At 35.3% G+C, this 25,411-nt stretch overlaps 4 protein-coding genes across 7 annotated transcripts; 2 read left to right on the top strand and 2 right to left on the bottom strand.

Moving 5' to 3' along the window:
• Nucleotides 1-1,367: 1,367 nt before the first annotated feature.
• On the bottom strand, nucleotides 1,368-5,994 carry RRP4 (ribosomal RNA processing 4). Of its 2 annotated transcripts, none has more exons than XM_022299986.2 (8): nucleotides 5,693-5,994; nucleotides 4,504-4,660; nucleotides 4,280-4,381; nucleotides 4,114-4,159; nucleotides 3,760-3,849; nucleotides 3,502-3,567; nucleotides 2,761-2,826; nucleotides 1,368-2,079 (listed from the first exon to the last, which is right to left on the bottom strand). In XM_022299986.2, exons 2-8 carry the CDS (start codon nucleotides 4,656-4,658, stop codon nucleotides 1,618-1,620), a joined length of 987 nt encoding a protein of 328 aa, XP_022155678.1. In that variant the 5' UTR covers nucleotides 4,659-4,660; nucleotides 5,693-5,994; the 3' UTR covers nucleotides 1,368-1,617. The 2 variants fall into 2 exon arrangements, with proteins under 2 accessions (XP_022155678.1, XP_022155677.1); XM_022299985.2 differs by lacking the exon at nucleotides 5,693-5,994 and adding an exon at nucleotides 5,074-5,232.
• A 501-nt stretch (nucleotides 5,995-6,495) lies between these two features.
• LOC111022721 (uncharacterized) lies at nucleotides 6,496-13,049 on the bottom strand. 2 transcript variants are annotated; one of them, XM_088125369.1, is made up of 6 exons: nucleotides 12,709-13,049; nucleotides 12,192-12,375; nucleotides 11,433-11,841; nucleotides 10,081-10,274; nucleotides 9,613-9,696; nucleotides 8,945-9,084 (listed from the first exon to the last, which is right to left on the bottom strand). In XM_088125369.1, the coding sequence occupies exons 1-5, from the start codon at nucleotides 12,802-12,804 to the stop codon at nucleotides 9,677-9,679; spliced, it is 903 nt and encodes a 300-aa protein (XP_087981495.1). In that variant the 5' UTR covers nucleotides 12,805-13,049; the 3' UTR covers nucleotides 8,945-9,084; nucleotides 9,613-9,676. The 2 variants fall into 2 exon arrangements, with proteins under 2 accessions (XP_087981494.1, XP_087981495.1); XM_088125368.1 differs by lacking the exon at nucleotides 10,081-10,274 and having other exon boundaries at nucleotides 6,496-9,084; nucleotides 12,709-13,037.
• A 2,587-nt stretch (nucleotides 13,050-15,636) lies between these two features.
• LSM2 (Small nuclear ribonucleoprotein family protein) lies at nucleotides 15,637-18,729 on the top strand. The gene is made up of 3 exons (XM_022299895.2): nucleotides 15,637-15,794; nucleotides 16,008-16,166; nucleotides 18,317-18,729. The coding sequence occupies exons 1-3, from the start codon at nucleotides 15,792-15,794 to the stop codon at nucleotides 18,434-18,436; spliced, it is 282 nt and encodes a 93-aa protein (XP_022155587.1). The 5' UTR covers nucleotides 15,637-15,791; the 3' UTR covers nucleotides 18,437-18,729.
• A 451-nt stretch (nucleotides 18,730-19,180) lies between these two features.
• On the top strand, nucleotides 19,181-25,400 carry LOC111022742 (Exonuclease family protein). Of its 2 annotated transcripts, none has more exons than XM_022299971.2 (7): nucleotides 19,181-19,336; nucleotides 21,954-22,105; nucleotides 22,175-22,308; nucleotides 22,494-22,705; nucleotides 22,889-23,095; nucleotides 23,384-23,464; nucleotides 24,973-25,400. In XM_022299971.2, exons 1-7 carry the CDS (start codon nucleotides 19,296-19,298, stop codon nucleotides 25,232-25,234), a joined length of 1,089 nt encoding a protein of 362 aa, XP_022155663.1. In that variant the 5' UTR covers nucleotides 19,181-19,295; the 3' UTR covers nucleotides 25,235-25,400. The 2 variants fall into 2 exon arrangements, with proteins under 2 accessions (XP_022155663.1, XP_022155665.1); XM_022299973.2 differs by lacking the exon at nucleotides 19,181-19,336 and adding an exon at nucleotides 19,374-19,855.
• The last annotated feature ends 11 nt before the right edge of the window (nucleotides 25,401-25,411 follow it).

The raw sequence follows: 25,411 nt of genomic DNA, 5'->3' as shown, positions 1-25,411 counted from the left end.
GAGATGGCGGTGGACCCCACATAATATTTTAGGTACTAAAATAAAAGAGGTGTTGGTCTGGCCTGCTGCTGCGACTGCAATAAACTATAAGAAAAGAAAAGGGAAGAGAGAGAATTAATTATTAAGGTTAGGTGAAGTTTAGAAATTGTTTTATTGGTTGAGTTAGTAATTACAAATAGTATTGTGGGGTATTATACCTCTCTTGTATTGTTGTTCTTGTCTTGTTTCCCCACCTTAGCTTGCAATTGCATATTGCATATCTGGTTTTCATGTGGTAGGGTGCAGGCTTCAACCCCTACTGCTCTCCTACTTGGATACTGTAAAAGGATAAATGGTTTCACATCTCCCACACACTTGACACTACACTACCAACTTCCTACTCCTTCAATCCACTCATCCCTTTCCCCCATTCAACAATGTCTCATGTTGCTTCCATTCTTCATCATCATCATTCATCAAACATAACTTCCTCCTCATTGCTTTCCCATCTCCTTTCTAGTGTTTGCATATATAGTTTATCTATTCTTAATATCAAAATTTGATCATTCATATAATGATGCTCTTACAACTTTCAAAATTAACAACTAATAACATAGAATAAGAAAACCTATCTGCCAAAATTTAGGCTTCAGAACCCTTATCTCAACTGCTCCTCAAATGTCAAAAGGTTTATTAGATTACCAGAGGAAAGAAAAGCTTAAAATGCTTGAAAGAGTGTAGAAAAGAATGGCCAACGTATTTGTTTGTTACTCTATTTCCCTGGGTAGGAAAATCAAACTTTTTTTTGTTAAGTACAACAAATTGGGGTATGGAAGTTTAAATCTCCGACTTAAATGAATATAACACACCTTGAAATTTAATGGTAAGTTTTATCAATGCACACGTGAAAATAACGGATTTAGTGAGCAATCAAAAACGAATAACTGGGAAGATCTAAGTTGATGGATCACCCAGGCTGTAATATTTTGAGAGAAAACAAATCAAGATGTTGAAAATGGAGCTCGAGAAAATAGTCTAGAGAAAAATCACCTAACTTGAACATAAATCTATCTTCAATCAAAAAGTCGTTGGTTCAAATCTCTATCTCACGTATTGTACTATCAAAAAAATCCAAACAAAAACCAAAATCTGCAAGGTCCACCCATTCAACTTCGGCAGATATATGGGCAATGCCTCCTTTAAACAAAAAAAGTGATCTTTGAGGGTTTTCTTTTGGCCACCCCACGGTTATAAGATACCATCAGCAAAAATAATACATCTCATTGAGTTATAGATGTTTCGTAAAGTTATAATCTGAACCAACAAAGTAATAACACTTAACCAAAAATAATAATAATAACAAAATAACGAAATAGTAACACGTCATGAAATCCTAAAAGTAATTCTTCTGTATTTATGGAACCGCGTACTGAGAAAAATTGGGGCAAATATTGCATTTTCTATAACGTTAACACCAACAGACATTGACATGGTGGTAATCTAAAATTCTATAAACCACATAGCTTAATAGTGAGCAATAATACCTCTAAACCAATTTCTCTGCAAACTAAATTTTTCGTAGCAATATTTTTCATGAAGAGTAGACACTCAAATTTACTCACAATTCTAAGAACCAAATCATCCCCTCTTCTTACTTGAGGTCCTCCGTTCAACCTCATTTTCTGCAACGAGAACGCAGAACTCTGAACCAAGCATTTCATGCACATCGATGTTCAGAGAAAGACTTAAATTAACTGTCTCCATAATAACTTCTACTGTAACTATGAAACCTAAGGTAGACAGTACCCGAACGGCATTTGCAGCCCTGCATATATTCCGCCGTGTCTCTAATGGGGTATATACTCTTTCCTGCTCTTCAAGGTTACCAAAATTTCCTTCTGACTTTGGACCCTTTTGTTCAAATTTATTAACTTGATCTTCTATCATCATATCCTCGGCGGGATCAACATGCTCCCCAATCCAGATAAACCCATTGCATCCAAGTATTAAGTCAATTCCGTACTGCTCTAAATGATGGAAGTGTTGCTTGCGTCTCTTCACTAGATATGGTGATACTGTGAGCAGCTGGCCTCTCTCAAGCTGAGTACAAAATACATTAACCGTATTGATTATGGAAAAAATATTTACGATGGTCACAGGAAATAAAATGAGATGATTTCAGAAGATTTGATGTCAGGAACATAGTAACCATTGAAACGAAGATATCATATTCAAATATAGGTAGCCTCCAAGACTTTGCAGAATTTATCATACTGGACAAATTAGGAAAACAGAACGATCATTTATTTCTTTTTTTTTTTACGAGACAGGAAAATAGAACAATCAAAAGTAGACATAATTTTCATGTCGATTCACACCTCTGGCAGTGGATCACTCTATGCCCCAAAAATCATTTTATTTAAATACTATCTTATACTTTTTTGTTGCTTCCTTCAACCCCTCTCCCTAGCTCCCATTAATATTGACTCAATGATTCCCAACCATAAGTCTTTGCACCTTAATCACAGGCACAGACCTCTCGTCTCCCTTTTTCCTGTGCAACTTTAGATTAATCTCCACAATTCGTTTTAACTGCTAGAATTTGCCCAAGGAGATTCTTCCATAAATTAGTACTCACGTGCTTCCACAAATATTTTGATGTTCTCTCTTTAAGAAACCAGTGAGAATGTGAGAGGCGTATGAATATCTATTTTTGAAGCTTATTTTGTATTTTACGTCAACATCCAGGAGATTAGAAGTTATCCATGAGACTCATTTTACCTTTCCATATTTCTGGCTTCTTGCTTGAAGGTGTAGACCATCATGCTGAAAACCACGAACTTCTGCCTGAGAAAAGTTACGCTGATGTTATCTTTTCTTAATGGTAAATAAGAATGTGAAACAATTATTGGTGAGAGCAGTGTTTGTTTACAGTGCAAGGTACACAGAAGTGCAAAAGTTTTTAAGCCTTTGTGGAATGTACAAGGCATGACTTGAATCTGAGAGAGGTGAGAAAAATAAGCAAAAATAGATATACTTTTTAAAAGTCTTAGGGACCAAAATGAACATTTTGAGAATATAAGAACTGAAACGAATCAACGTTGATAGTACGGAACCAAAATGAATGAATATTTTAAAAGTTTAAGGACTAAATTGAACTAAATCTAAAAGTACATGGACAAAAATAGTATTTTAAATTCATAAAAGTCTTAAATAAGGTTTTAACTTAATTAACTAATGTCATTATTTCAACACTTCATTAAACCACCATCAATTGGTGGGAAGATGGTAAGTTAAAAAGTTATGGGGTTTAAATCCCATAACAGCTGCTACTTAAAATATTAAAATCTTCAAATATCGTAGGATTAGGCAATTGTCAAAAAAATAATAATAATAATAATAATAACAAAGGTTCATTTTCCAAACATGTCAGAACATAGGAGAAAACCCACTATATGCATGGCACGTGAGAACATTAGTGGCACACCTTTCTGAGGTGAATGGAAGAATTATAAAACTTACACAAATAACATCATTTTCTTCAAAAATACTCCGCATGTTGAGTTCATCTACTGCAGTTCGCCGCCTCTAAGAATACATAAAAAAAATTCCAAACAAATAATCCAGCTTTAACACAAATTTAACCAATCTAAAAAAATCATTTTTATCAATAAATTCAATAAAATTTTCTACAATTCAGCAGAAGGCAAGGTGGTTCATCATTAGACGCAACTGTAGGCGCCATTATTATATACATTACAAAAAGAAGTTTGCCAATACCTGAATACCATCAGGCAAGTTCATTGAAGAAAGCATCAAAACTGCAGCTTGACTATAATTTATATCCAATCTCCAACGTTTTGGAGCAACCTGAATAAGACCACATCAGACGACAGAACAGAAATGAGATAAAACGCATCGTAATACATTTTCCTATTTACAACATCACAACCATGACTATTACAAAAAAATGGTCGACTTTAACAGCAGCAGCAACAAAAAAAAAGACTATAAAAACCATTATTCTGCATCAAGAATATAATGCTCCACTCCCGAATAAGTTTCTTTGTTTGCTTTCTCACAAAATTGCCATTACATTCATTTATGAAAATAATAAAAAGCATTTAGTTTTACCTCCATAACACGCCCTACCACAATATCACCAACCTCTGGTTTATATCTAATAACCAACATGGACAATTGCATTAGAAAATAGGTAATAATAATAAACCAAGGAAAGGGAGATATTAAACTATCATCATGATCAAAGAAAATCAAACTACAAAGCTTCATGGACAACCTGGCACGTAATGCACGTACATAGATGAGCTTATTGACTCGCTCAACCACTCCACAAACAGTGGCAACCACTTCACCATGCAGGTCAAAAGTCCCGTGTCCCCTGTATACAAATTTCAATTAAAGTTCGGTGCATCCATATCTCACACATAATTATTCAAACTGACATTTATACAATCCAAGTATCTCCAATATAAAGATAAAGATGTTGAGGAAATTATATACTTGAGGATGCCATCCTCATAATTGACAGGGATAGTATCAGCAACTATAACAGAAGCATCAGAATTGGCCTTCAAAGAGATCGACTCAAGTGATTCTAAGGCACTCTGGAGCCGAATTTTCTGAGTTTGATTCAAAGAAATCTGTAATCCTCTCATATCTGCATTCAGAAACTTTTTAAGTTAGAACATAGTGGTGCTACAGGGAGAGTAAAAGCCTAAACTTTACATGCTCGTGAACAAAATATTTACAAACGGACAAGAAAATAAAGAAGGCATTGTTTGGAAAGTGTTGGAAGGAGCTGGTCAAGAAAATCCATGCCTACAAGTAAACAGGTAGGACAAAGTGAAATGCAGGAAAAGGTGCTTTGAGAATATAGTATTACAAATATAAGGTGGGGATTCAAAGCTTCAACCAGTAGGAGAAATTTCTATTGTTTTAACCGTTAGCTACTACACTCAAATTGACAAACAAGAGAAACATGTTAAGCATGAAACTCATATTCCTAATTTTCCCTTCATTATTATTACGTGGCATAGCAATAAAATAAATAATATTCTCATGAGATATTACCAACTTCTAAATCGGTCACTATTGCCAAACCGAACATAGCTCAAATGGTTAAGGCACCTATCTCTTATCAAAAGGTGATGAGTTCGAACCCCACCCTTGCATATTGTATAAAAAAAAAATCGGTTACTATTTGCCAACTTCATATAAATTGTAAAGATAAAAATTATTGCTATCTTAAAAATAACAATACGAATAAGAATTCATTCGTAATAGTAGCGTCCAAAAGAAAAGTCTAAATCTCCATCGGAGAAGAACAACCGGGGAGTATCGACCTTCAAATCTTAACCGAATTAAACCAAATCGCAGACTACTATATACATACTTATACAGAAAGTTCGTTTATGTATTTAAGGAAATAAGGTGAAATTTCAGTATCATAAATCAAACCAGATAATATTACTGTCAAGAAAATCCCAAGAATGGTGTGCGAACATTGAACAAGGAAACCGGGGTGTGCACGGGTTGAGTCGAGTCGGGTCAAGTTAGTGTTTTTTGGACCAACTCGACGATTCTTCCACCCGATAGACCGAATGAGGGGGACAAGTTGTAGACCAAATGCAAGTTCACAATCAAACCAGGGCTAGAGACTAGAGAACATCATGACAGCAGCAAGATGTACCTCGTGTGGCTGGATTTGGTGGAGAGACGAGGAAGACTGCAACGTGGCGGGCTGCGGCGGTCGACGTAAAGGACTGGCGCTGCGGGCTGCGACGGACGACGGAATGGGATGACGGTGACAGGTGCGGCGGTCGGCGGAGCTGGAACGGGCTGCTGGTTTGCTAGAATGAGAGAGAGAAGAATGGGAGAGAGAAAGGGCTGGTGCCGTTGCCGTGCGTGTAGAATGAGAAAAGAAAAGAAAAATGAAGGACGAGACGGGTGGCTTGCTGAGAGAGTAAAAGGGGAAGCGAAACCCTAAATGTAAATGTTATATAAATTATTTTTATTTAATATATATGGTTCGGGTCGAACCGGTTTATCGATTCTAATAAAACGTATCGCAAACCGAAATTTTTTGTGAATTGAGTTAGGTTGTTCAGGACAGGTTGCCGGGTTTTTTTAACTCCTCTAACGAGGAAACCGGAACTTCAAATGAAAATGAAATAAGTTAAGGCGCCAACCAAGGCAAGCTTTTATTGTAAACGCAAAAAAAAACAGAATTAGGGCAAATGTTTTGTAATTATTTATTTTTGCTTGTGATTAGAGAAAATAAAGGATAATAAACTGGAAGTAGGTCCGGTAAAAAAAGTTATGGGCTGGACTTGTGAATTGTGAGAGGATTGAACTAACACTTGGGCCTCATTCTTCTCAATTTCTCAATTTTAGTGTTGGGATGTCCTATTTTTACACTCATTTGCTTGAAATGACACAATATAATATATGATCCTAAATGTGAAATGAGACTTGTTTAATTAAATGGTACGGTAACTGGAATAATTGAATCCACTGAATGAACCAGAATTACAGACGTGTAGTGTATGATCTATATGGGGCTTGTATCACAACCGTCAATCAATAACCACAATTAATGAGCAAAGCAGTAAAATTGAAACCCAGAAAGCAGAAGGGGAAAAAGAGCAGAATGCAATGTAATGTAATGCATAAAAGCAGAGCAACAGCAGTAGGCAGTGGCAGAGGAGCGTTATTTGATTGAGGTTGAGGAGGTAGCCCTGAGGTTATTGTTAGCACGTGCACGACTGATATAATCTGAAAAGCGCCGATCGTCTTTGGCGTTGTTGTCTTTTCCCTTGTAACCCGAATCGTGTCGCTTGATTGATATGCTCCCGAGCCTACGTTTTGCCCGACTGATGTAATCACTGAACACATCGTTTACGTCTTTTTCTCCTGATTTTTTGCCTTCACCTCCCACTCCCACTCCCACTCCTCGATCACCATCACCGTCACCAACTTTGCCCTCTTCGGGAGCCACCCCCAGCACCTTGTTATCCTCCGGCTGCCGGTTTGAGAGAGGACGGAATTTTATCAAATTAGGATACCCGCCAAGAATCTTGCGAAGTTTCTCGCACACGGGATTGCGCTTCGGGGATTTTGAGTTCCTTCCCATTCGGTAATATATGTTTTGATGGTCTAGTGTATAAGGTGCTGTGGGTGTTGGGAAATAATTAAAGACTACAGCTGGTATTTATATTGTAGGTGGTGAAGGTGATTGGCGAATGATCACAAAGTGAGAATGGAACCAGTGAACAGTAGAAGAGGATGAGATTGATTGATTATTAAACGATACCACAAGCACAAGGATGCTTCATGGATCCTATCCTGCCCTGCATAAATGATAAGAGTTTAAGAAGTCTAAAAGGGGGTGCTTTTGTGAGTGTTTTCCAATTGATATGACACTTAAGAGGAGAACCATATTCCAACTTATGGTTTCTGCCCAATTTTCTTCGTAGACAGCAGAATTATAACTACATAATAGCTGTTTTCAAAGCATCCAACAGAGTATTGATTCGGTAGAAATTTGAAAAGGGTGGAGGGAAGAATCTTCCATCCTGTTAGCTAAGAAACCGCGCCACCCTTTCCATTCCATAATTACTGAAAGAGATGGAAGAAGGAATCGCCTTTTTGCAGTCAGCATCCAATTGCGCCTCTTCCTTCTCCCGCTTCATAAGAAAATAACACATATTCTCCTGCTATGAATAGTTTGTCCCTTTTGCTGCAAAGCAAACTAAAAAAGGCGAATCAAAGTTGCAATGATTTTTACAACACTCTACCAACTATGTACTGTCAGTAATATGATGCAATTCCATGTATTCTGCAGAGTTCATGGAATGATGAGAACAAGTCTGTTCACTTGGGTCCACTATACAACACTTTAGTATTACTTATTTCAGTGTCACGTCAATGTCTTTTTATTCAAAATATTTCATCAATTAATTTTACTCGGGTTAGTCACTTTTTGCCGATTTCAATTTATTTCAACAAGTCAACTAATTGTTTTTTCTTACTTAGTATCGTTGTTTGTTGATATTTTTGTTACATTAATTGAAAACTTCTTTTTTTTTTCAGTAAAATGAGAAACAAATAAAGAGGAAACTTCAAGAAACAGATCGATTTCTTCAAAGTATAGGGAATACAGAATGTGAACAAAAAAACGTAGACCGAAAACAGTTCATTATAATGAAATATTTTGAAGTTATTTCATAAAAGGAAAGGATTTTAGAAGCACACGCCATATATTATAAACACGGCCAACTGCCAAGTTCTCAAGAACAAAATTGCATAATGACTACTTCTCCACTCTGTTTCAAATATTTGACAGTGTAACCCCCCAATCTAAACCATTTGGACAGCTGATACGATAGGAGAATTAGTCTGGACTCTCAAGTGGGCTGTTCAAATCGACCAAAGCAAATGAGCTCAATGCCCAGAGATCGGTTTGAAATTACCATTTTCTGAATTCAAGTGATCTTTTCTTCACTTATGGCAACACACTCATGGCTAAGCATATCTACACTTCGATAAGCTAGGATGATACTGGAGGATTAAGTCACTTGGGTGAGGCTAACCAATTCTCAAGATTGCTACCGTCATTAAAGTTGCCGCTCTGAAGAAAATATCATTTATGCTCTTATCTACTCTCCTCATCATCTCATCTTCCTTCAAGGCAACCTTGCCCGACTTCTTCCTGATATAGATTATTGTATCCCTCAGTTTATTCACAGCACAAGATAACCAAACCAGGCCGAGACCAAATCCAGTGTTCAATAGTTTAGAAGAACAGAATGGCACTCTCCCGCACGTAACCTTAAACATGACTGAGAAAAGAACAGCAAGACCAGTCCCAGCAATACCAGCAGAGAACTGAGTAAGAAGCTCACGCCCTGAATTCTTAAGTGAACGTATTGCCCTTCTCCCATGCCGCTGCTTGTTAAACATAAAGGACAGGAAACTCTCACATGCGTGGAAATAATTTTTTTTTTGTATAAATCTCTCTCGTGGCCTATTTTCTTACTGTTTCTCCTTTTTGGTGACGGCTTGACCTTAATTGTATCAGGGCTGTCAAGAATATAACATGAGTAATGTAAGTCTAAAAGCAAAAGCCATGAGCAAAATAAATGACTGAAAGATGAACTTATGATAGTACTGTCTCAAATAGTCATTAGGTCGTTTTTATTCTAGGATATTCGGACTACTCTGCCCATGAAACATGAGGGTGGCAAATGAAGTTTTTCGCAAATCTATTTGGCCAATGAGATAAGAATACCACTCTAAAACTTGCATATTTATTCAATAGAAAATTATTAGGCGGTTGGTTCCCATCTATTTTCTACTTCAAATAGAGCTAAATCACCAAGAAAAATATTCAATGGAAAATAAACTCCTAGCTCTATTAGGTCATCGGTTCCCATATATTTTCTATACTTTTGTAGTCTAGTCTCACTATTGTCAAAACATCTCCAGTTGAAAACAAAATGCGGAAGAACATGCAACTAAAACTTCATTGCAGCGAAGTCAAGTAGTTGCTGCTTGACAACAGTCAAGTGAAAAGAATCAGACTTGTATGACTAGGCATGCTGCACATACCTCTTTATAGGAGCAATGGTTGTTGCATGAAGCTTGACGGATAAACCATGAACATCAGGGCTTCCTACTCCACCACCATACAACCTGGACACAGAGGATTCCAAGGATTACAATCTTTTTATCCAAAATATTTTATCATGATCAAGTAAAAACCTATTTCTCGCATCCTGACCAGATATACCAAGAACTTTTTTTTCAAATATGAGTGTTTGGGCCACTTGCTTGCATCTCGAATATTATCATAATACAACTATCAAATCCTATTATATTTGGCTGTGAAGTTAACCAGTAGGATATTAAATTCTATGTAGATGATCATCATGGTTTGAACTCATTCTCTTTTTTTGAGAATGGAATTTATTGAAGCTTAAAATGGGCCAACTAAAACCCGATCATTACAAGAGTCCCTTCCGGATTCATTTAATATCCAGATGGGAAAATTAGAAAACCAAACGCCGGCAACCTCACCCACAAACGCCTTCGTCGCTAGCTGATGAGCCACCCGATTTCCTTCCCTCCTCACATGCAGAAAGCAAATTTGAGAGAAATTGGAAGCAAGATGACGAATATCGTCAACCAAAGTACCTGCTTCTAGCCAACAATCACTATTTCCAGACATTAGCTCAATTGCTTGTAAGCAATCCGATTCTATCCGCACCAAACTGAAATTCATTTGAAAAGCAAGATAAAGACCTTCCCGAATGGCTGAAAGTTCCGCTACTTTCAAGGTGCTGAAATTCATTTGAAATTCGTTTCAAGGTGCGCATCGAAAGTTTTGGCCAAAGCTGCAAGAACTTTTTCCCCAGAATTTCGACCAATCACTCCAAAGTTTTAACTCATTCTCTCTAAACCTTTATCAAGCCCTTATTGACCACTAGTTCAATTCATGATGGTTTTATACCAAAAACTTCTTTTGATCCATGATTATCATTTTTTTAACAGGTTCTCATAAAAATTATTCAAAATTTGAATTTTAATGCAAAAAATTTCTTTTACTGACGAAAAGTTGCCAATTGTTGGAAAGAAAAAAATATTATGAGTTTCATTTGTCTAACATGCCTTACAATTGGATGGTATAAAAATTAAGAACATCAATTAGGGAAAGAACAACTTAGGCACAAAGTTTAATCGTACAAAAAATATAACATCAATTAAAAGTGTGTTTGACATAGGCATAGCTTCCTATGTGGTTTGAAATGACTAAAAGTGTTTTCATTTTCAAATAACTGTAATATTTGGTAATGAACAAAATTCAATTTTTAAAAAATTATATCGATTTAGAAACAAGTAACGCTCCAAAATTAATGCTCCAAAAAATGGTTTTAAAATAATTAACCGAAAATCACTTTCACTATGGTGATTTGACACTTGTATAATCCCGTTTAAATATAGTGTAGCTAAACAAACTTGTGATTAAAAATAATTAAAGAAAATGTAACCAAACACATGTGTGTTTTAATTATAACTAAAAATGAAAAAGTATCTTTCAAAAAGTAAAGTAGGCCAAACTTACCCGACATCTTCAACAAAATGTCAACCATATATTTTAGAATCTTAGAACAGTGAAGCCGTCTTATAACTTTCGATAGACGAAATAATAAATGGTACAGTATAGAAATGTGCATGTGTGAGAGAGGATAATTACCCACCCCCCAACACAAGCAGGTAAAACGAAATATTGTTTGTGCAATTACATACGTGGAATACTGCCAACTTACCTACTATCAGAAAATAAAAGAAAATCACAAACTTTTTTTTGCAATTATATATGTGCGAGAAAAAAAATTCATTGATGATAATATAGGCAAAGAAATGTGTACCTTTCATGGTTTGGAACAAGAATTGACTGCTTTCTCCAACTTAATGAGTTCTTCGACAAATAAAACTCAGCAACAACTGAAATTAAATCCTTGATCTCTGTCCCAGTCTCAGTGAACAGCACTTGTCCATCAGGATGAATCGTAATCTTTGAGCTTCTAACCAATTCACCAATGAAGTCTATGACTGGCTCCTGTGCATCAAACTCACAGCTAGGAAAGATAAGAGAAGAAGCAAAGGGCCCTTGGCACCGCTGGGTCTTTAATTCTTGCAACCCCCTTAAGTCTGGTAAATCTAATGCACGTTTATTCTCTTCGCTTGGAAAGGAGACAAGGAACTCCAAGACTTTCTTGTACCTTTTAAATTTTTCATCACATTCAGAACTGAATATCAAATAGTCACCACGATTATCTGCAACCAAATCAAAGGGGTAGCTGGGTCAGAGAAACCAGTTTGCCAATTTCCACAAATGAGATGCACTCTCCAATTAAGACTCGGCTATGAAAGGCATAAACAGACATTACTGTCTGGTCTAATCTTCAAATTATAAAAAGACCACTCATGCGTGTAATACTAATACAACTTTTGCCATTTTAGAGTAGTGTTTCCTTCAAAAGTAACAATTCGCGAGAGAAGTAAAATGGATCACGATGAAGTTTAATAATTTGTTTCCTGCTCTTGTTTGTAGACAAACCTTGATAGGAAAGATAATAGAAAAAAAAATTCCTGAAAATGATGCCAAAACTCGCTAAACAATTAACCTTGTGCATCGACCATTTCCAGACTTCTAACTTTTGCGTCAAACTGGACAAATTGTTTGGACTCTGACAACCCAATAATGGATTTCCATGGCTCGTCGCTCTGTTGAAGCTGAATATTTCGAAATCCTGACCCGATCATAACTTCTCGCCTAGCTCCACATGTTGACAAAAAAGGCTGACAATCCTGATTAATTACAGAAGTAAAGGAGTTTAAACTCCAAAACAAGTCAAGGATCATTCTCGAGATAGTAATGTCTTAAGACCAGGACAAAATGGTGTAAGCATGATAGCTGAAATGTGAAGAGACAAAGAGGAACGGCTGACCATATAAAGATGTTCCAAGCCAATAATGATCAGAACACATGAACAATTTTTAGCGTAATCAATCAATATAGAAACAGACCAAGAGTGCGGAGATTATATTCAATTAATCCAGGGTTAGTTTGAGAGTGGACTTAGATCCCAAAAACATAGTTCATAAGCTTCAAAATTCGCAAATGAAGAGCTTATAGGGTACCTTGATTGCCCTGGAGAGGTTTTGGTGGTGGTGGTGTATAACAAGAGCCGAAGGGTAGCCAAGGCCATGGGCAGCCATGAGACAAAGCTGGAACATGTCGGAGAGAAACCCAAGAATTCCGTAAAACGAAACCTCTCTCCGTTCTGTGCGTTCGTCAAACCACCATAGACTCACCCATCAGCGGACCTCTGAATCCCAGTCACAACATGGGGCTGGTAATTGGTATTAGAATAATCCAAACAAGAAAAAGAGATAGAGAGGGATGGAGTGGGTTTTGTGTGTGATGGTCCAGAATTTTTCTGATTTTCAATATCAGCGACACGAATCGAGGAATAGGAACCCAAGCCAGGCTGGACGTCTCATAAAGTATAAACGACAACAAATATCTTATTGCCCTTCGGTGCACTTGCACCTTGCACCGCCGTCCGTGGAACTCGAGGACGAGGGCCCCTCGCATTTCCAATTCCTGCCCTACATACAGATGGGATCACCTGCTCCATGTTTGCTGCTTTGCTACTGCTGGCAAAGGGATCTGGCGTTTGTCTCAAATCAACGGCTGCGATTGTTGCATCAAATATTATTTGATTTTTCTTAGTCGATCCTGCAAATCCACGTCGAGAATTACCTCCAAACAACCTTTGCAAAAAAAATTTACCTCCAAACAAATGCTACACGTAATAAAAAACGTTGCAAACGTAAGTGTGCGTTTGTTTGGCAATTTAAAACGTTGCGGTCGTAAAAAAATGGTGAGATCTGATAATCCAATCTCAATTTAAAACATTGTTCTGAATAGTTATAAACTAAATTTTAGTTTAATCTAAATTTATATTCATTAATTTATTAACATTTTTTGAATCAATTTTGTATAATTATTATTTTACAATATTATATAATTTATAATTTAGAATGCATGTTTCAATTTTAACGATCATAAAATGAATTTATAACATTAATTAATATATGAATTTATAACATTAATTAATATATTTTATCAATTTTTTTTATCTAATTCTGCTGCTTACAGATTTTCAAATTCTGAAGCATAAAAAAGTCGTTTTCATAATTTCTACCGTTTTGATCAACGAATATAAAAAATTATGCCAAACGGCTCTTCGCTGAACCAATTTGATGGAGTGAATCTGAAAACCAAAAACACAATCCGAGTTTCCAAACAAACGAGCCTTGATATTTAGTTAATCCTCAATTTGCCCTCGATTTTACCTTTAATTATTATAATTTATCAAAAGCTCGAAAAAAAATTATTATAAGGTTAATTGTAGTGGGTAGTAAAAATATTTTATGTATTTCAAAAAATGTTACAGGTGTTTCAATTTTCAAAAATATTAAAATATTTGAATTTTTATTATTTCAATTTTACCCTTATGATATTTGATATATATATGATGTGTATCCATGTATGATATACATCTAATTTATATCTAATATACATCTGATGTATACCTATAATCGATATACGTCTGATCTATATTTGATATACATCCGATGTATACTTGTATCTGATATACATCTAGTATATATACGACGTACATCGGATGTACTTATGATATACTTCTTATATAAATCTGATGTACCCCATATACATCTAATTTACTCCTAAATCTGGTCAATGCTATGGTATTCATCCAAATAGTTTAAACATGTATTCAAGCTAAACTCCTTAAATTCAAATCTTACAAAGTTCCCATTGATATTGAATATCAGTGCATCTCGTGGGCTCTTTTAAAATATTCGGCGAATTAGATGCACTAATAACTGTATTATGCATCTCCTAATATTAAATGACAAGAAGTGTCAAAATTGTCATCTTCTAAATATTTCTATTTGGGTTAGTGTTAGCATCTTTATAATGTTATCTATTGATTATAATTTTGAATATTGTTGCACTTTTGCACCATAAATACCATATTTCATTCATCTGTTGAAGTAAAATCAACAATATATCATATGTAAATTATACTATCACATCAACGATATATCAAACACTCGTATTAATAGTATATCAAATAGTTATTTAAGTAGTATATCAAGCACTCATATCAATAGTATATTTGGCGTATATGAGACTATGACACCAGTAGTATGTCATACGCTTTTATCAGTAGTATATCAAACACAGATATCAGCAATATATCATACGCTCGTGTAAATAGTATATCAGATATACATATCAGTAATATATCACATACTCATATAAATAGTATATCACATATATAACAAACATACATATTGATATGAAATACTCATATCACGTGTATATAATAAGATAATCACATTAGTAGCATATCAAACATTGATATCAACAGTATATTAGGCGCTCATAAAACTAGCACATCAGTATTATATTAAACACTAATATCAGTAGTATATCATACGCTCATATAAATAGTATATCACGTGTATATCAGATATACATATTAGTAATATATCGCACACTCATATTGGTAGTATAACATTTATATCAGCATACATATTGATGTAAAACATATACGAGACTATGACATTAGTAGTATATCTGACATTCATATCCACACGAAGAATTTTATGGGCTTCGATGTGTGTCCCAAGAATCGAACATGAGATGGAAAAGATATTAAAATAGCAATACACCCACCACACTACTGAAAAGTTTTTTATATTAAAACTACTAAATAATATAGAATATAAAACATTATATTTTTTTTTTTCAGAAATGAACCAACCGAATAGTCGTCCCTTCAATAGATGATCACGTTCAAATTTTAAGAAAAATTTCAGACACCACGTCTAAATGGTCGAGACGACCATGTGGGATGGTCGGAGACCAACCTTAAGTTTTTTAAAAGTACAATATTTTTAAAATAAATTTCAAAATCTGCCATATTTTTAATTGAACAACTGTATTTTAAAAATAAGTTTCATTCTTGCCATACCATGGTTGATTTACTTAAAACAGAGAAAAAAAAGGAGGAAAAAACCCCTATTGGTTTGGTGATCCATAATAATATCGTTTTCCCTTCTGGTTGGTTGGATTGATTGTGGAGCGCAGAGTTACTGAAGGCAGGCACCTCAAATCTTTAGCGAAAATGGTAATTACTCCTCCATTCAACTGCTTGCTTCCGTCGTCCAAGGGTTTCGTTATTGTTACTCGTACTTCAGTGTTCAAGCTGTTGGCTCTTTTTTTTGTTATTATTTCTCCTTCCCTCGGGATTTTTCTTTTTCCGTCGAATCTCATATACTTCACGGTTTCTAAAATCTTTGGTTTATATGCGTTTGAAATTTGGTTGGGTTTTGTTTGTCAGTTGTTTTTCTCGTACTTCAAGGATTTGGTGGGCAGAGAGGTGACGGTCGAGTTGAAGAACGACCTAGCAATTAGAGGAACTTTGCACTCTGTCGATCAGTATCTCAACATCAAACTTGAAAACACGAGGGTTGTTGATCAAGACAAATACCCTCATATGGTACATAACTTCTTTACATATATTATATTTAAGCGATATAATTGATTGCTTATTTTATGGGCTCACGCACTCTGATGAGACCTGTGCTTCAGACGAGGGTTACTTCGAATTTGTTTTTATTTGTTTAGCATTTATGGTAGGCACATTCCTCCTCCTCATTCTGCTTATTTTGTATTCCACTTACCCTTTTATGCTCTCTTGATTATATTAATTGAAAGATTTTCTGGCGAGATGTATGATATATGCTTATATTCACAGATTATTTGTAGCACAGTTTGGTATCTTCATCTTAACATTCATTTTCTTTTCATCCATTGCTCTTTCATGAATTTTCTTTAGCTAAATATTTCTAGTAATTTTGTGGGTGGTTCTCAATTCGGTGGATTTCTCTCTTGTCACTTGGCTAGAGTTCCTAGCGGGGACCATCCGTTTCTTTCTTGCTGATTTTGAAGGGGGAGAGTAACAGGGGTTTATTATATTTAGTGCGAGTCTTCTTTATGTTTTTCTATTCCGTTTCTTTTTGGATCTCCACGTCCTGTTCTGGCAACTTATGCTGACATTTCGCCCCCTCTTCTTCTCGTAAACTAAATATTTGATGCAAGTTAAATTTATCAGTGTGATAAATTTGACTATGGTCAACACAGCACTTATATATATATATATATATATATATATATATATATATATATATATATATATATATATATATATATATATAGTACATAAATGTGGAGATTGGAGCTCAAAACTTCAACGGAAGGGAACGTAATAGGTGGCTTATCTACGTAGCTATAGTTGGATTAACTATGAATCCATTATATTTTTATGTCAATTTCAGTATTCTTACAGATTATACACATTGATTGGAATCAATGAATGTGAATTGTTTAAGAGAGAAGTCGGAAATATTTATGAATGTAGAGGGTTTCCTGGTTGAGCTTAATTTGATTTTCTAATCCCACTAGGAAGCTAAAAGACTAGTTCTTATTGACTATCAGGTGCATGTTGTATCTAGTTCATGATTTTTTTCCCCAACTACTCAACTTAACAAACTTTTATGATGTAGGAGATTAGAAGGAACTTTTTTGGTATTAATTGTTGTTTTTTAGCTACAATTTATTAATTATTTTTAGTCGGAGATTGACCTGTTTGCCAAGTAGTTTTGTAGATTAATTGCTTTTAGTTAGTTAGTTAGTTATTTTTTCGGTTAGTTGGCTACTACCCTACCTGTATAATAAAGGGATGATCTTTTGTATCTTCAACACTTTTTGAATGGGATAGAATTTTTTGTTTCCGAGTCTAAATGTCGATTGGGGGAGAACTCTCATTTAATATTCATGCAAATATCTGAAGAGGCCAAGAAATGGTGGTGCTTATAGAGCTGGACCATCTTCAGAAAAATCAGACCAAAAACACTCGTTTTGTATCAAGAAAGTAGTTTTATAGATCGTGTAACTAAACACATAGCCTAAGTGCTGTGGTGTGTTTATTATTATTATTTTATCTTACCAAATCTTAGTTTAACACAACTTGTTACAAAGGTACCATCTTCATTCTTCAGCCTCTGTTCAATATCTGGCGGTGATTTCTGATAGATTCCAAATCCTTCTGTGGCTTCCTGTGAGTCGTAAGGCCACAGTTTTTAAGAAAGTAAAATTTCGAAACCAATCATGGTTGTGCTGTATAAACTTTGGTTTAAAAGATGTCGTAGGATGGGTATGGGATATATAAGAATGAGTTTGAAGTGTATGAACAGGAACTTTTTCCCAGTCTCTAGTTCTTGTTCTTTGTGGAATGAGTTTTTTTTTTTTTGTTCTTCTTTCTTGATACAAGCCAACATGAAATTTCCCTTCGACACATATAAAAAATCTGAATGTAGGTAGTAGGAAGACTTACTGTTGTTGCTTGTTGGTTGCTGATTCTTTTATGGTTGGTGAATACTCTTGTTTTTGCTTGACCAAAAACATATGCAAATCTCATATATATATAAAAGAAGAAGGAAGAAAGAAAAAAGAACATCTGCAAATCCATTATTTCATTATGTTCTGCCCTGCGGTCTTAAATTTACTGTGCCCGTATCCATCATGTAATCTGCTGCCTGTAATTTTGTTGTCTTGAACTAATCGTGAATTTTTTTTTTCTCATTTCAGCTTTCAGTGAGAAACTGTTTTATCAGGGGATCGGTGGTGAGATATGTTCAACTTCCGCCAGATGGTGTTGATATTGAGCTCTTGCATGATGCTACAAGACGCGAGGCTCGGGGTGGCTAATGTCAGTTAGCCTGAAAGCTTGTTTGGAATTGCATGAAAATTGATGTGCACCTTTCAGTATACAATGCGAGACAATTAGAAGTTTGTACTTCGTATTTGCCGCACTTCTCTGTTCAAGTATTCTGGCGGAAAGAACCCAATGACATTCTGATTAGCAGGTGAAAGTTGAGTTGAGGTCTCCCATTGACAAAAATGTTATTTTAGTCGTGAATCCCATATAAATATTTTATTTTTGGAGAAAAAATTGATGTATAATTAATTTCACAAGCAAGTAGATGTTTTAGAGCGACGTATACGACCATGAGTTCGGATCTCCATACCTACATCTTGTACTAAAAATATAAATATATATATCATTGTCGTACAATTAAATAAAAGGAGAAGAAAAGAACCATTAAATAAGGGGAGAAGAAAAGAAAAGAAAAAAAAGAACAAGATTACGATAAAAGGAAAACTCAAATTTGTAGTCAATTGTTGATGCTATTTTAGTGATTTCACATGCTTGATATAGAGCACGCAACCAAATTTGAAACTATAAAATACCAAGAGGAGAAGAATTTCATATATATTATTTTTCATTTAAACAAATTTCATTTCAAGCATGTGAAAATTGGTTAAAGTCCAGCCCATTTAGCTTCAACCATCAGCATGTCTTTTCTTTCGTTTCCAGTGCCCGCGGTTCGATTTGATACATGACGGTTGGGACCGATTTTATGTTATCTTGTAATTTGATCGGTTCGGTTTGGAGCCGAACCGAATCGCCAAGACCCCTACCCCCGGCCGTCGTCTCAAGTCTCAAAACACCCAACTTCCTTCCTTTTCCAGAGGAGAGAAACAGGTGCTACTGCTAACACTTTTTATGGACTCCGATCGAGACCCTCTCAACCCCCCAACCACGAGGTCGCATTTCTCGCTCTTACTCAGTTTTTTATTTTTTGGTTTCAAACATGCTTTCCTCGTTCCTGCTTACTTGGGTTTTATATTATCGGAGCGACGAGAACGTAAAACAGCATATCTGCTGTCCCTCCTTGCTTTTCGGTCTTCATCGTCTATAAATTGCTTACAAAATGTGATTCTTAGGGGAACTTAAGAGAATCAATGTTGTTCTGTTCATGGTTTCTTCCAGTTGCGCATGACTTCATCCTCTTTGTATCTGAGGAACATGATTTTTTCGTCAACCTCAGCATAACCTTTTGGGTTTCAAAGAGGTTTTCGGCCTTCAAGGTTATCTATGGAATGACCATACTGACCGTCAGTTTTTTTATTATAAATTTATTACATTGGCTGAGCTTAAAAGTAAGTGATCGGCCCCTACGGTTTACTTCGGCTTCGTTCCTAGGATGGTCAATTTTAGGGAGCCGGATATTGAGAAGAGTTAGCTAAACAGCTGATCGAAGGTAGAAAGCCTGACTCAAGATGGTAGGCTTTCTGAAATTTACTTCCGTATTTTTGTTTTTTTCCTACCTACTATCTCTTTCCGTCTCCCGTCATAGAATGGCTAAATGGTTTCAAGTTTATCAGAAGAATTGCAAGGCTTGTCTCCTTTCTAAAGGATGCTCTTTATCTCTAAACCTTTCAAATTTTGATTGTGAATAAACATCTACAATAGATAATACGAAGTTCTATCCACTTCCTATCTTGTTAAGGAAATGAGAATTAGAGGTTGCAGGGTCAACTACAAACAAGCCAAAGGAAAAGAAAACAGAAGAAGTATACATTGATCAAGCACGCCTAGCATTAGATTCAAGCAACTTTTGTTGGTAAAAGATAGATTTTGTACCTTTTCCCAGATGCCATTCTTGACAAGAGAAGTTTCATGGCTCTTTTGAGATGCTGGATCTTTTTGTTGCATATCTAATGCCAACTTTTCTATAATTTTTAGTGGTAAAAGTTTATAGGTAAAATTCAAGCCTCTAAGGGCCTGTTTGTTTCGAGGGTCTTCTTGCTATGCAATTTGTTATAGATATTTAATACCCATATTTATTTTGTAGATTTTAACTTTGCCATGAATTTTGTTATAAACATTCAATACCCAAATTTACAGTTTTTATTTTTTATTTTTTATTATCATGTGTTGGGGTTTCATTTTGATTTTTGAATGGGTTTGGTTTGGCCTTCTGTTTTCAAGAGAGCGTTGATTTTTGGCTTTCAGAGAGTCTAGGAGAAACCTTATTAGAGGGGAAGGCTAGAATTTTTTGGAGTCGTGCGGTTTGTAGTACCCTTTGGTTCATTTGGATGGAGCGTAACAAATGGATTTTTGGGGATAAGACCTAGATGATTTTTGTAATCTTATGTAACATACAACTTCTTGGTTCTGCTTTTGTAATTATGAGAGAAACTTTAGGAATTAGTAATTTCTATATGTTTTCCGGCACTAAATGTTGTGAGGTCAAGCGGTTGCCTCGTGAGATTAGTCAAGGTGTGTGTAACTTGACCCGGACACTCATGGATATTAAAAAAATTATGAGGGGAACTTTATTGATGAAAAATAATATGATTTTACAAAAGAAAAATAATTTGATTTTACAACTTAAACACTACTATTTTATTCATTTATTTTTATTTTTTTAGATAAGAAACGAACTTTTATTGATAGATAAAAAAGGAAGAAAAATGTTCAAGGATACAAATTCCAAAAGGGAGCGAAAAAAAGACTAAACAGTCAAATAAAGAACAAATCTCCAAAAATTACAAGAGAATAAAACATTGAAGAACAAAATGCTAATATCTTAACAAAACGATGAGATGAAAGTACAACCAAAACCACTTCCTTCAATTTGCCAAGGCTACACCAATATATTGAATAGGAGAAAAGCACATCCAAAAGCCTTTGATGGGAGCACCAATTGGAGAATGCCCAAACAATTGAAATAACCCATAAATAATATAATAACGACATTTTGCAATGCACAACTTTTGCAAGGAGAACCAACGGTGTCCATAATCCAGTACCCAATGCTACCAGTATTCCCCCTACAAGTTGCCAAAATATGAAGAACCCAATGTGCATAGTTATGGAATCAAAAAATTCAACATGCAGAGGGAAAAACTTGAACACTGCTATTTATATTAGTATTGCAGCTAACAGAAGCCGAACTAACTAATAACCAACTAACGGCTAAGTATTATCAAGCCACCAACGGCTATATTCCAACTACTAGCCTTCAACGGCTAGTTTTACAATTTTAGGGGGTTTGACTATAAACCCTAAAGTCAGGTGGTGGTTCCCTCAGTTGGGCTTTTGTTTGTTTTGGTTGCCTCGTTTTTATTCTTTCAATTTTTTCTATAAAAGTTGGTTTTCCTATAAAAGAAAAACCCTTACAGTATGTAATGTTGTTGACTGCCATACTTAATGACCTTTTACTGTTGTTTTAGCTAAATTGAATTTAATTGGCTTCTCATTAAAAAGAAAAATAAAGCTATCGTGGTAACTTCTATCATCACCATGGAATGTCTTGGGTTGGCATCTCTTCGTTTACCCCTTGCTAACATATCATACTAGTACATTTGTTTACAGGCATAAATGCTCTGCATGCTACAAGCAATATAAGAAGAAAGAGCATCTTATTGAGCATATGAAAGTTTCATATCACTCGATTCATCAGCCTAGATGTGGGGTTTGTGGAAAGCACTGCAAATCATTTGAATCACTGAGGGAACATCTGCAGGGTGAGTTGGTTTTGTGTATTTTTTGTGGTAATATATCATAGCACTATCTCATTATATCCGGTCTTTTAGGTCCTCTTTCAAAATCAAATTGTTCAAAAATTTTCATAGAGCAAGGCTGTGGGCTTTGTTTGAGAGTACTTGATGGCCGCAGATCTCTCAATGAGCACCGTGACATTTGCTGCCTAACAGCACCCGTTCACCAAGTAAGTTGCTGGTGCTCTATGCATCATTTATGATAATTAATAAGGTTACTCGTTACTTGTGATAATTAATAAGGTTACTGGTTACTCTTTACTTGTAGTATATATTATTGGATTGAGATTGAAATTGAGCCATTTATTATGACATTATAAATGCCTTTCAAATTTTGGTTTGGACACTATCGTAGGGAACAAGTCTATTGCCAACTGATTTATCAGATTGTTATGATGAAGATCGTTCTGATCGAGTCCTTGGAGCAATAGCTATGGATTGTGTCATGGCTGGCGGTGGAAGTGATGGCACATTGGACCTTTGCGTTGGGGTGTGCCTTGTTGATGAAGAAGAGAAATTGATTTTCAATACTTTCGTACGACCACAAATACCAATCACAAATTACAGGTATGTGTCATTGCCTTATTCTTTAAAGAGAGTTTTAACGTTTAAGAACCAGCCTGATAGATCGCTTCCATTTGGAGTTTGGATCCTTGAATATTTTTCTTCCTTTTCATAATATCAGTGAAAAATTTGTTTCTTGTTCAAAAAGAACCTACTTATTGATGATCATATCCTGTTAACGTGTAGGCATGAAGTAACTGGGCTAACGGAAGAACATATGAGGTATGCCATGCCTTTGAAAGAAGTCCAAGAAAAAGTACTACGAATCTTGATAAATGGAGAGTCCATTGGGAGATTGAGATTAAATGGTGGTAGAGCTAGGCTTCTTGTCGGCCATGATTTGGAGCATGATTTAGATTGCTTGAGAATGAATTATCCTGATCATATGTTAAGGTGAGCTTTCACTAACTTGGGTTGTAATTATGTGTGTATTTCCTTCACTTTTATTGAAATTCATATGCATTTGAAGTGTTCTGATGAAATGAAATGCACAAAGATAACCACCCACTTCTACTGTTTGACAAGGCACATTTATTTATTATTTTTTTTTTCTGGTAATGTTTCCTGTCGTTGAGGAAAGAAAATGTGTTTTCTCTGAATTTTACATGGTATTCTTTTCTTTTCTTTTTATGTGTGTATTAGACTTAGACATACATCTTTTGCCTGACATATTTTATGCAGGGACACTGCAAGATATCATCCATTGATGAAGACGAATTTGGTTAGCCATTCCCTCAAGTACCTTACTCGAACATATTTGGGGTAAGATACTTTAGTTATGGTTCATATTGCTTTAAAGAATAATAGAGCAAATTTTTTTTTTCCTTTTCAATAGGAGCAAGTATTTTTATAAATAAAATGAGAAACATAAGAAAGGTCATTGTTCTCGAGAAAAAAGATACAAAATAGAGGACAAGGGATGTAGGATATCACCCAGCCAAAACCTAAACCTCAGGGGTACATAAAAAACAACCTCAATTAGGATTAATAGGAAAAGAAGAGTAATAATTTATAAAACTCTATGCAAATCACTCTGAGTGGAGGTAGTATGCCTTATGGTCTCCAAACGTTACCGTGAGCCCCAGACTAATCTTTGAAGTTTTTATTGTTCCTCGCAATCAAAAGAAGTCAAGTTAAAGCTGTTGTTGTAGGCTTGTAGGATTCCTCCAGTGAATTTTTGCTTTACTGTGAAACCATCAACCAGAGGGGGTCTAGGTGAGCAACGAGGGGATGTCTTGAGAACAACACCAATGAAATGATGGAGATCGCTCATGTGCTTTTTATCACATCTTACATGTTGGTTCTCAATGCTTATCAATCTGCTCTAATACCTTACGGGCTGCCTATATTTGTTACTAATAGGTATTATATTGGTCCAATGATTAAAGAATAACCGTTTTAAAATGATTGCGAAAACATGAGTTTGGTCATTTGCATAAAAGCCGTTGAGTCTTTTTATTCCTAGTGTTATAGAGTTAGCCTTAGAAGACTACTTGACATACATCGAGCACAAGGAAGCTTACATATTCACAAGAAGGAAAAAGTGTATGCAATAAATCATCGTAATGAATTCCTCGTTAAGTTATAGGCTGAATATAATTTTTAGTCACTAATGTTTGAGTGTTTTTTTTCAATTTAGTTTCTTCATTTTCAATTTATCGTTGGTGAATGCTAAAATTGACTGATGATGAACTTACATGACATAATACTTAGTAAATTTATAGAAATGAGGAGAAAAAAGGTCATCGAGAGAAGAAACTGAAATTCCTACTTATTTTTTAGAAGTTTGGGGGAGGAATTATAAATTTTTCTTGACTTTTTTCATCCTCTAAATTTTTATCGTATTATCTCATATATATAAGACAATTTTAATATTTACCATTGTGAAAGACTAATTGAAAAATGTTAAAACATAACGAACAAAATCGAAACTTTTTAACAATTGGAACTAAATTGAAAAATTAGTCTAAGGATTTAAACATATATTTAGCCTAATTTAGAATCAGCTAATAATAAAGTGAGGGAATGAACTTGAAATTAGTCTTCCGAAGGAAATGTGACTATATCAACGTTCTGCATCTTCCACATTGAAGAATCGAATTCATTTACCCATGAAGAATATGGTGTTTCACATAGTATTAAAAAATTGATCTATGTAGCATGAATAAAGTACAGAGAAGATGAAATATGTGAATATGTGATGATGTGGGTAGAAAATGAGAGAATGTTGTTGTGGTAGCTGGTAACACATTGGTATCTTATTTTTGCAGGTATGATATTCAGCAGGGTGTGCATGATCCGTATGAAAATTGTGTATCAGTGATGCGGTTGTACAAGAGAATGCGTAATCTTGATCATCATGGACAAGTTATGATACCAACGGTTGCTCCTCATGCTCAGTATGTTGCTCACAATCTTGATTCCCATAGTGTGAAAGATCTTGAGAAGATGACTCCAGATAAACTTTATGAGATGTCCAGGTCAAACTTTAAGTGTTGGTGTCTTGATTCACGGCGAGTAATGCAGACTTAGGAACTGATCGTTTTCATTTTCTGCCGGGGAAGGATAGAACCTCATTGCAGTGTTGGCAATTTGTATAGACAGGGTGATTTTACTGGGGAGAGATGAGATTGTTGGTTGAAACGTTCGATAACCTGTTTTTTTTTGTATGTATTCACCCTTCTACGACTTAAAATTATTCAAATGTAC

The sequence above is a fragment of the Momordica charantia genome, assembly GCF_013281855.1.
Source record: "Momordica charantia cultivar OHB3-1 chromosome 6 unlocalized genomic scaffold, Mcharantia_2.0 BLBB01000006.1, whole genome shotgun sequence".
Lineage (NCBI taxonomy): Eukaryota > Viridiplantae > Streptophyta > Magnoliopsida > Cucurbitales > Cucurbitaceae > Momordica > Momordica charantia.
This window is presented reverse-complemented; position numbering and strand designations above follow the sequence as displayed.